Here is an 11307-nt window from a genome sequence, read left to right on the forward strand (position 1 = left end):
AGAGAGCATGATACATGTGTGGTAAGACAAATTACCTGGAAGGGGGAATGAACTGAAGCCAAGAAGGTGTGGGTTAAAACAGCAGCAGGTAAACCCACCCCGGTTGTACAATGCCCTGGTCTAAGCACAAAGCAGAGCAATTACACGACTCTGAACTAGCACAGTTCCAATGAAACCACTGTGATTAAAAGCACTGCAAGTGGATTCAGCTGCGGTTCGTGTGGTGTAAATATATAACGTAAAGGTACATGAACATCATAAACTGGGGCGGTGGACTCTGCAGACATTTGTGTCGCTTTTATTGAAGCAATTAAATGCTTGCAGGTACTTCTGTAGATAAGGTAGGAAACGGGCTGTGAGCAGATGCTGTCTTTTGTATTATCTCCAATGCAGTTGATTTTCATATAAACTGAACTGAACATGGATTGTTCTGCCAAATATGTGGCATCAGTGACAAGCTTGTTGGGCTGATAATCTCTTGTACCACACAGCTGGGTGTAATGAAATATCTGCCATGGCCACACCAAAGAGAAGGATGAGCAGAGATGCTGCACCGAATGCAGTAACGCTAAATCTTTTAACATTGCAATGCAGTTGAAAGACAGAGGGTCGGAAAGTGAAGGTATTTATTTATACTTGGCATAAAAGTTTAAGCTGGACCTGTGTTAGCAACTTCAACTCTTACTGTAATTACCAGCTGAAGTCGGTATGTGTGTGTGTGTATATGTATATATATGTGTGTGTGTGTGTGTATGTGTATATAAAGGTGTGTATATATGTGGCAATGATCAGCAAAGGTGTTACAGGCTACTTCTGTATTAGAATGTTTTGCTAGTGTATTAACAAATCTCCTTTAATGTATGCCTTTGTAAGTGGTAAGTGTTGACATACTTTAAAGCCACATCTGTCATTACACAGAAAGTGAATGACTAATGTGAGAAAGTAGGAGAGGAGAAAGCAAACACAGAGGTACTCGTCAATACAAAGAGAAGTGATTAAGGATATCAAGACTGACTAATAAGAGGTGAATAACAGTATTTAAGGAGGAAAAGATGCAGTAACTTCTGTTTGTAAGTACTATATCTGTAGTCACAGAAGCAGTAGGAACTTTGTCCCCTGGAGTGGTTTCACAGAGAGCAGCAATCAGAAAAGGCTGGTGTCTGCTGGCTGAATTTCAGGTGCTGCATCTCCAGTTCACACTACTCAGTGTGTGGCAAGGAGTAACCAGGAGGAGAGGAACACCTGCACTTGTCTTCTGGGGAGCTATGCTCCCTCGTGCCTTTGTCTTGCATTGAGTTCAATCAAAACTGGTTAAGAGATGTGAGAAACATTTTCCATTTCATTTGCTGCATTGGAACTGCCTCCTGGAGGAGACTTTGGTAGCATCCCCTGGTTTTGTAGTCCTCAGAGATTTTCTGCAGGAGTTGCAGGGACTTTTAGTGCTGTTTACATGACTTGTTCTGTTACCAGCTGTGTGCTCATTGTCTTTGCGCTGAGTTACTGAGGGGATTTTGTCCTTATCATGCAGAAAGATCCCTGTGCAGAAGCAGAGTTGGCAGGGTTGGTAACCCTCTTACTCGGGCTGTTTACTCACCTGATATTGGCTGTTGTTGAATTGTCTGAATGCTCCAAGCACTTGCAGTTTGCCAGAATGGTTAGCACAGAACAGGCTACTATAGCTGGGGTATTCGGAGTTTCAGGGGCTAGACATTGGTAGCACACCAAAGTTAGAATTTTTATCTCTAGTAGTCATGTTTCTTTTCTTACAGTTACTAGCCAGGCCTGCAAACAGCATGCCCAGCTCCTAATTTAAGTGATGTTGCACTTCTGAGGTGTTTTAGAATATATAAGTTTACCGTGACCCTAAATAATATAATAATAAATACTTGTAAAATAAATAAATGTAAAAATAATCATTAAAAATAATTGTAAAAATAAATAATTGTAAATAATTTTGTAGAGCATTGTAGTTTGTGACAGAATCAGAATAATCAGTTTGTATTTTTGTGTGCGGGTGTGGAAGTTGAGGGCCCATTGAAAGGAGCAGAGCCAGCTCGCTTCATGAGGGAATAGAAATTGCAGAGACGCCATCGTCGCAGAGAGGAAATGTCATGTCTGCAGGGTAACTACCAAGAGCACACAGCATGGAAATGTTCGTAGCTTCTGAGAAGCCATCCCTGGAGTAACTATGGAGAGCACGCAGTGTGGAAAAGACTGCAGGGCCTGGGAATCTGTACCTGAAGATCTGCAAACAGCGTTAATGCTGAACCTGAAAAATGTAAGTGGTTGTGCAAAAAGTTTGAGTAAAAAAATGTGTAACCAATAATAGCAATGATTTGATCAGAGGGGCAGTAAAGAATTTGTAGGATTGTAGATTTGACTACTGTTAAAGTAGTCCTTATTAGGGCTCTAAGGTGAAATAAAAAAACCTTGAAATAATAAAGGTTTAATGAAGTTTGGTTAGGGCTCGATCTCTGGTATCCTTTCTTAGCTGTGTTTGCTTTTTTTGTGCGTGTCCGTCTTTATCTTTCTCTGATTTTTCTCTTTGTACATTTGTCTGTGTGCTAGAGCCTGTCATTGGCCTTGTCTTTGCTTCTTGTTCTTCTCTTTGTGTTCTTGTCTGTTTCTTGTCTCTTCTTCATTTGTGTCTTTTTCTTTGTTTCTCTTTATATCTCTTTGTCTTTTTCTCTCTCTTTCTCTCTCTTAAATTTAAAAAAGTTAAAATTTAGCAGCTTTAGAAAATAACTTGCTCTGTGGGAGTAAATAAATTAATTTTAAAAAATAAAATTAAAAAAATAAAAATAAATTACTCCTGGGAAGCAAGTGGATTTCTACTGCTGCACCAGACTTATTAATTTTGATTTTTATCTTTTCATACTCCTACTACTCTATAAACACTACTAACCCACATATACACCCATTACCCCTGTACACACTACCCCATCCCTAATTATTCACTAATAATACCTAATTATACAAATTAGGTAATTGAATATGCAAATCAGGCAAAATTTTCTCAACCACAAACACCATTCCACACAAATCACCAAACAAATATTAAAACAAAAACCAAAGTTAAATCAATTAAAACATGATTAGAAATAGGTTTCAGATTAGTATTACACATCGGGATAGAGATTAGGATCAGGACTAGGACTGAGATTGAGATTAGAATAGGGCTAGGGATTGGGGTTAGGATTGAGATTGAGATTAGGATTAGGGTTACGATTAGGATTAGCACACCAATGAACCCAAAACCTCACATTGAATAAAAAATAAAACAATAAAAAACTACAGTACAAAAAATATTTTAAAATCACAATAAAACAATAAATAACAGAATTACAGACTATTAGGAGTTGGAAGGGACCTCAAAAGATCATCCAGTCCAACCCCTGTCAGAGCAGGATCACCCAGACCAGGCCACACAGGAACGCGTCCAGGTGGGTTTTGAATGTCTCTGGAGAAGGAGACTCCACAACCTCTCTGGGCAGCCTGGGCCAGGGCTCTGTCACTCTTACAGTGAAAAAGTTTTTCCTCATGTTCAGGTTGAACCTCCTATGTTCCAGCTTGCACCCATTGCCCCTTGTCCTGTCATTGACTGTCACTGAGAAGAGCCTGGCTCCTTCCTCCTGACACTCGCCCTTTACAAATTCATAAACATTAATGAGGTCACCCCACAGTCTCCTCTTCTGCAAACTAAAGAGACCCAGCTCCCTCAGCTGCTCCTCAGAAGGAGGAGCACTCCACTCCCTCATCATCTTTGTGGCTCTGCGCTGGACTCTTTCAAGCAATTCCCTGTCCTTCTTGAACTGAGGGCCCAGAACTGAACACAATATTCCAAATGTAGTCTCACCAGGGCACAGTAGAGGGGAAGGAGAACCTCTCTCGACCTACAACCACCCCCTTCTGATACACCCCAGGATGGCATTGGCCTTCTTGGCTGCAAGGGCACATTGCTGGCTCACAGGTCCTTTTCTGCCTGGCAGCTCCAGCCACTCGTCCCCAAGCCTGTAGCGCTGCATGGGGTCATTGTGACCAAAGTGCAGGACCCGGCACTTGACCTTGTTGGAGCTCATACAGTTGGCCTCAAACCATTGATTCAGCCTATCCAGGTCCCTCTGCAGAGCCTTCCTACCCTCAGGCAGATCAACACTCCCTCCCAACTTAGTGCAAACTTGCTGAGGGAGCACTCAATCCCCACATCCAGATCATTGATAAAGATGTTAAACAGGACTGGCCTCAAAACCAAGCCTTGGGGAACACCGCTTGTGACTGGTCACAACTGGATTGAGCTCCATTCACCACAACTCTCTGTGCTCGGCCATCCAGCCAGTTTTTAACCCAGCAAGGCGTGTGCCCGTCCAAGCCATGCCCAGCAGCTTCTCCAGGAGGATGCTGAGGGAGATGGTGTCTTAGGCCTTACTGAAGTCCAGGTGGACAACATCCACAGTCTTCTCTTCATCCACCAAGCAGGTCACCTCATCAGAAAAGGAGATAAGATTAGTCAAGCAGGATCACAAAAAAACTCATAGAACAGAAAAAAAAAATCTAAAAAGGAAAATGAAATAAATATCACAATATATAACAAAACATAACTCAAAAACTTAAAAAATAATACAGTAAGTTTCTGTGTTTTTTTTAATTAAGCTTTTCCGAGAATTAAACTGACAGGGTATTTAAGGCTTTTAAGGATCACGATCTTGCAATATTTCAGTGTGAACTTCCTGGTGAATGTTTCATTGCAGTAAGGAAATGTGCTTGTTTCAAAAATGCTTGCCCTGCAAGGTTAATGATACTTTAAATGATAAAGGGAGCAGGAAGGGGTGAGAGGGGACCAGAGGAGTTAAGGGTGTTTATTTCTGGTCAACTTTTCTTGCTCTGCTGGTTTCAGAGGTTTGTAACCTGGCTGAGGTATCAGTGTTTGTCTGTAATTAAAGCCAGGGTTATTTTGCTGTCTGGAGGTGTTGAAAAAAGCAGTTGCTGTAGGGGGTGGTGGTAATTGAGCTGTGGTTGCCTTGCATAATGGGACGACCTTAAACTAATGAAAGGAGCTTTTATTGCTTTATTTTTCTTCTGGGCCTCAAGATTCTTAAGGACTGAGTAGCGCTGCTCCTTTAGGACAGCTCTGGAGGGGGATTTATTGTGCTATAGCATACTCGGTGTGTGTGGTCCCTTCAGTTGCGCCTTACACAGCTCCTGCTCAAGGCAACTTGCAGTTCAGGTTGAAAAGAGACGTAAGAGAGTTTTAAGGCAGCTTAAATTCTGTAAGGCTGTTAGAAACTTTTTAGTCAAGAAGCTGAGAAACATTAAAATAATGGATTTGTGAATTCATTATTTTTCTTCCCAGAAGCATCTCTCTGCCTCTGCAAATGTGCCCCGGTGACCCTGATGTTGAGTCTGGGAGCATCAAAAAGCAGATCTATAAAGCACTCTCCTAACTTTCTGTCCTAAATTATCTGTGCCCAGATAAGAAATAGTCAAAACTGAGATTTCTTGTCCATGGTGATATTTGTCAGCTCCAGTTGGTGATTACCTTCTCCCCTCTTCCCTCCATATCATGCAAGCAAGACTGTACATTTGCTTGCTCATGAGCCATCTAGAGCTAAATCATTGCAGGCAAGGCAGTTGACTCCACAAAGGAGATGCATTTTACTGCTTCTTCAGCTAATCTTTATTTTCTTGTGGTAAATTTTGATGGTTGTAGCTCACACCATATCTTGCCTGTTTTGCCCTGGAAGTTTGCAGCAGTGGAAGGATTTGGGACAGTATGTCCCCGTATTTCTGGAAGAAAACAGAAAGGGAATGTAGAAAGGTGAGCAGAATTTAAAATTCAAGAATTGCACACAGAAAAAATGGCAATCTGTTCAGCTGCTTAGCTGTTTTATTTGTAGTAGCTTGAAGAGGTTTGAGACTTGATCTCTTTTCATTGTTTGCTGGGCTTTTTTCTGAGAGGGGGAAAGTCCCATAATTTTCCTAGGAACATACAGCAGTCATTTTTTTGGTAAGCTGAGGAGCACTGGTTCTTGTTTATTTCGTAGTTACAGACCATGTAGGCATTGCACAAGTTAATAAGCACGTGTGATGAGAGATTAGATATGTATGTTTCTCACTAGTCATCTTATTTAAGTACATGTTTGGTCAGGAAATGCAAAGCCTACTGGCTCACTAATGCTAGAACAGAACTGAAATATAGATGGGTGGTGGGAGCAGGGACCCTTCTGAAGGGCTGATGCCTCTTCCACAGTAAAAGCCAGGTGTGCAGCCATTGTAGTCATGGAAGACCTCAGAGTCAATTTTCCAGTGGTTTCATCCAGTGTGGGGTTTTTTTGGCTGGTTTGTTTTGTTTGGGGAGCCAACAGCTCTAATGAAAACTGTGGCTTTGTAGCTGGGAGTTTGATATAGCAGTTCTCAAGATAAGCACTGCAGTTGAGTTGAAAGCTGCTGCTGCTTCTATTTCGCTCCCATTTTATGCTTCCATCTCTCTGAAGTGCTAATGTGCTGAGTAATCTTCATCTCCAGTGCTTTGTGAGTGCTCTGCTTCTGTCAGATCAGGAGTGATACAGAACACAAACAGTTCGAGCTGATGCTGAGGGAGGCTGGAGGTTGATGTGGCTCTCATCTAAGTACTCACTAGTGTAACTCCCAGGAGCATAGTAAGAAAAGCCATTTAAGTCTGTATGGATATAGAAGTCAGTAACTCTGACTCTTCCCAGTATACTTTTCCCCACAGATTTCTTTGTAAGTTACGGTTGTGCTTACAAGAAATGCAAGTTATCCTTGTGTGCACTTCTCTATAATGAGAATGCTGGTGTAGTTAAGCCTGAGAGTTTAAGACTAAGGAGCTAAATTCATTTACACAAGGAGGAACTACAGTGGATTTGAATTAGCCCTAATAATACACTTATTCTCAGGTCTAGTAACGCCTTGCCTAACCCTCCAACTTGAAGAAAAAAAAAAAAAGAAAAAAGGTCCCAGTAAATGCTGGAAAGAAGCGTGTTTACACAGGCCATGAATCCTGTTTTATGATGTATCAAGAAGCAGCTGAGCTATCACCAGTTATACAAAGAAGGCACTCTAATGTCTGAGTTTTTTTCCTTTTTGAGGCTTTGAAAATGTCCTTGGCATGAAGAACTCATACATATCCCTTGTAGGAGAAAATATTTGATCTTACTAGAGACTTGGCTGAGTTCTGCAGCCCATGCAACACTCCCCATATAATATTTAGAGATGTGGAAAATAATACCACACTTCCTGTGGAAAGCATTTGTCTTGCCACCCCCAACATGGGAAGCAACCAGGAAACTTCACTATAAGCCTGCACCAAAATTGCATGTTCAGATTAGGCAATAATAGTTTTCTGTGGAAGAGCTACCCTTGTGCATAATACATGTTGTCCAGTGCTACTGACTGAGGTGTGCATCTGAAATTCCAGTGACTTCAAGGTGCTGACTTAACCCAATTGAATTGACACAGTGTTTGTCCCTTGGTGCTGGTTACCATGGCTGTTATCCCATCGCTTGCTTTAGGAAAGCACAGTTCTCTGTCCCTCGGCTCTTTGGCTGGCGCTGGGCTCTGGGCTCAGCCTGTGATCCAGATCGCTCACGTGGAGCCTGGCACAGCCCCACAGAGTGGGAGCGCAGGGCTGATGGCAGTTGTGGAAAGCAGAATGCTTGATTTCTCATCTGCCATCAGTGCTGGCCCTTGTGTAGCTTTGTACAGGCCACACAATTGTTTATGTTCCTCTCTTCTTTAAAATTATTATTATTTGATTTCTTTTCATATGCTTGTGATGTGCACAACTGCTGGAGGGGACAGACTTTCAGACTGTGGTTCAGTTGGTATTTCATTGTACTGATGTCTGGGGGGATTATCCAAAGCTACTTTCGAAGCCTCTTTCGATTTGTTTTTCTTTTCCAGAGTCCAGAAGCTGATTCCCATGAATAATGCAGCTGATATCAGGAAGAAACTGGAGTTGTAGAAGACATAGTGGAAATCGCCAGTTATGTCCACCAGGAGACCTGAAATAGAAGCCACAGTTTACTTGAATAGAAGATGCATACTAAAGACAACCAGGTGATATTTACATAAATGTTAAACCTAAATCATTTAGCAAACTGCCATATAGAAAAGATAAACATTCAAAGATGAGTTAAATTCTCTTTTCTAGATTCTAAAGGTTGATTGCTTGGGGCTTTTTTGGTAGTCACTACTCAGGCAATGTTTCTGCTTCTGTATAAAGTATTTCTCAATATACTGAAAAATCAGGGAAGAAAGGAAATGGTAACTTTTCCCCAACTTACTGATAAGTTTTGTTTACTCAGCAGAGGGTCACTGTGCCATTGCCACTCACTGGATTTTGTAATGAGTGACCCTGTTACATTCCGAGTCAGAAAACAGAAAAAATAAATAGAGAAATCTCTCAAAAATCAACATGTTTGGGTCTCTAAATTGAAAATTGGGCTGTAATAGTGTGTAATCAGGGAGAGGAAAATTCACAGCACAGCAAGCAGCATGACTAACATTAAGTGCCCTGAATATAAAACACCTTGAAGTGTGAAGTATCAAATGAGTAATTTAACACTAATGTTAGAGATAGAAAGGCAATACTCAGCCTTCTCTATAGGCTGCTTATATATATGGAAATACTGCAATAATGTTTGTTCGCTTGTATTCTTCAGTAAAGATTGGCAATGTTTCTTTTCACAGTGCACTTTTCTTTAGCAGACTTCAGTATTACAAATGTAAATGGAGCTGCTTTTACTGAACTTTATTTTGCTCGTCTGCTGCTCCTATCAGAGGTGTCCAAGAAAAGACCTTTTTTGCACTTTGAGAAAAGTGACTGACACACTAATGCCAGGGAATGCTATGAAAAATGGTGCATGTTACCATCCCATTCTTAGAGCAGACTTTCTGTTGTCAGTCTTCTGAACATGCTGCTGTGCTGTAGGAGCAGGTGCATCTTGGACAGGTCACTTAGTGGCATTTGGAGTGAACTGTGAAATCTGTGAATAATTTATTGGATTTGGGGATGTTGCTCACTTCTTTCTTGTCTCCTGAGAAAAATGAATGTTCTCTGGAAACAACTCGGAAAGAAGAGTGGACAGAAGCTTTTACCATAAGGCTTTTGAATAATGCAGAGCTGGTAATAATTCTGATTACGGTTAATTTGTTTAATGGGATGTTCACAGTTCCTTGAGACCTCAAAGATAAAACAATTCAAACTAGCAAAGGAGTGAAATGACATAGACAGCGAGATTCTACCACAGTAATTCCTCTCTGTGTCTTGCCACTTACTGGACAAAAACCTCTCCTCACTCCCAAGCCTATAAAAGCTCCCTACCAAGTGCATAACTTTTCCACTGTCTGCTGTTGCTGCAGTGACACTTGGGCAGCTGCAGAAATGACCCTTCTTCAGCTGTCAGAAGGGGCTGATTGTTCCTTTCTGACTCTCCCTTTTATATTGCTCCCTCTGCATAACTTGCCTGCTTGCATGGGTTTGGAAACTCCCTCATTTATTTGTCACCAGCCTCTGAACAACCAATTTTCCCCCCACCTTCTCTCACCTGTGAGAGGGGGTCCGATGAGGAGTGTGACACTCTCCAGGATGGTGAAGAGTCCGAGAGCACTTGAGAACCTGTCCATCTCCACCACATCCATCAGCACCTGGAAGGTGAGTGCCCCAATGCCACTCATAGCTATGCTGAGGATGACGCAGTAGATGATGAGCACACTGAACTCAGCCGAAATGACACAAATGAAGTTGCTCAGCCCGCAGAGGAGCGCAGCCAGGCTGAACAGGTAGATGCGTCTCCCTGTGAAGACTCTGTGGCCTGAGAGCAGCCCTGTAAAAGGGCGTATGAAGATGTTGATGAAACCGATAACAGAGATGAGGAGGGCTGCCCTGCGTTCCTCCACTCCGTTCTTGATGGCATAAGGCACAAGGTAAACATGAGGTAAAGCAAACCCCATCATCATCCAGGTCACTCCAATAGTGTAAATCTGGTAACCTTTGTTTTGACAGAAGATGTCAAAAGCCAGGTACTTCTGCAGCACCTGGAAGCATGCAGTCCTTCTGGTTTGCTGCTGGAGCTTGGGGTGGGGAGAAGATGCTCCATTGGACAGTTGTGCCCCTTCTGCCCTTCTCCCTGTCTCCTCTGCAGGCTTGGGTGACTGTAGTGGCGACCTGGGTGCAAGCTGAACTGGTCTCATGATGGCTCCACAAACACAGCAGTTCAACAGGATTCCTCCAAAGATAAGAAAAGTGTTTCTCCAGCCCATCTCATCCAGCAAGTATTGAGAAAGCAGCGGCCACAGTGTAAAGCCGAGAGAGACACCAGTGGATGCGATGGCATTGGCCAGCGTTCGCCACCGTACAAAGTAGTAGCCCAGCACAGTCACTCCTGCCTGGAAGCTGAAACACGATCCCAGACCTAAAGGTAAGAATAAAAGAGCAAATGACAACACATGATCACTCTGTATTGTCTTAAGGGATGAAAAGAGCCCAAATCCAGGGTGTACCCACAGATTACTTCATCTGCTACTGAAGCATTTCCCAACCTGCACAACTTCAGCGATTAATACTCAGAAACCCCACACAAGGGATGAAGAAGGATGTCGCACATAAACTAAACTGCTTGTGTTCTTCGGTATACTAAAGATACTGATCTAAGCTGACATTTGTCTAGGCCCAAGTCCATTCCTAAAATTGTTATGGTATTGTTCATTAAAAACTTGTTTTTATATTACATACAACAAGCAGTGCTGCTTTCCTGACACTTTGATCAAGGCTCAGGCAGTTACTTGTTGCATTCTCTATACAGTGGACACAGCTTAGCTTGCAAGATCCAACAGGACTGGTCCCAAAGTAACCTGGCTGAGGAAATTAATTTCTCTGTGTTAGAAAAGAGCAACAGTTGAACAATAGTCACATAGAAGAAATATTTGGAAAGGAAAAGTTTCCATCTGTTACTTCTGTTCAAAACCAACACATTCTTTTGTTAGAAAAAGATATCGCCACATTTCCGCAGGTTGGGAGTGGTGAAATACAAGCCCAGGGAACTTGGGAAGGACGTTATTCTGCACATTACATTCCAAGAGTGAAAAAAAAACCCAAAAAAACCACCTCACCTCTTCAGGGACAAAAGACTGAGAAGCTACTAAAAAGAACCAACATCTTTGCTTTCCAGTTTGCCCTCTAGAGACCTGTAGCTTTTTTCAGAGAGAAGCACTTTCCAGTGAGCTTGTCTGGATGAAGTGTGTGTAAAGGAGTGTGAAGGGCAAGTCTAGCTCCTATACAATTCCTGC

General features: G+C 42.2%; 1 protein-coding gene across 1 annotated transcript in view; it reads right to left on the reverse strand.

Moving 5' to 3' along the window:
• Positions 1 to 7779: 7779 nt before the first annotated feature.
• The window catches only part of SLC16A5 (solute carrier family 16 (monocarboxylate transporter), member 5), an 8033-nt gene continuing 4505 nt past the window's right edge, over positions 7780 to 11307 (reverse strand). Inside the window, exons 3-4 of the mRNA XM_010184554.1 lie at positions 9567 to 10433; positions 7780 to 8021 (exon numbers count right to left, since the gene is read on the reverse strand). Coding sequence (XP_010182856.1) covers positions 7780 to 8021; positions 9567 to 10433 — 1109 coding nt within the window. The remainder of the gene's footprint in view (positions 8022 to 9566; positions 10434 to 11307) is intronic.

This window comes from Mesitornis unicolor, unplaced genomic scaffold (genome assembly GCF_000695765.1).
Source record: "Mesitornis unicolor isolate BGI_N332 unplaced genomic scaffold, ASM69576v1 scaffold5495, whole genome shotgun sequence".
Classification (NCBI taxonomy): Eukaryota; Metazoa; Chordata; class Aves; order Mesitornithiformes; family Mesitornithidae; genus Mesitornis; species Mesitornis unicolor.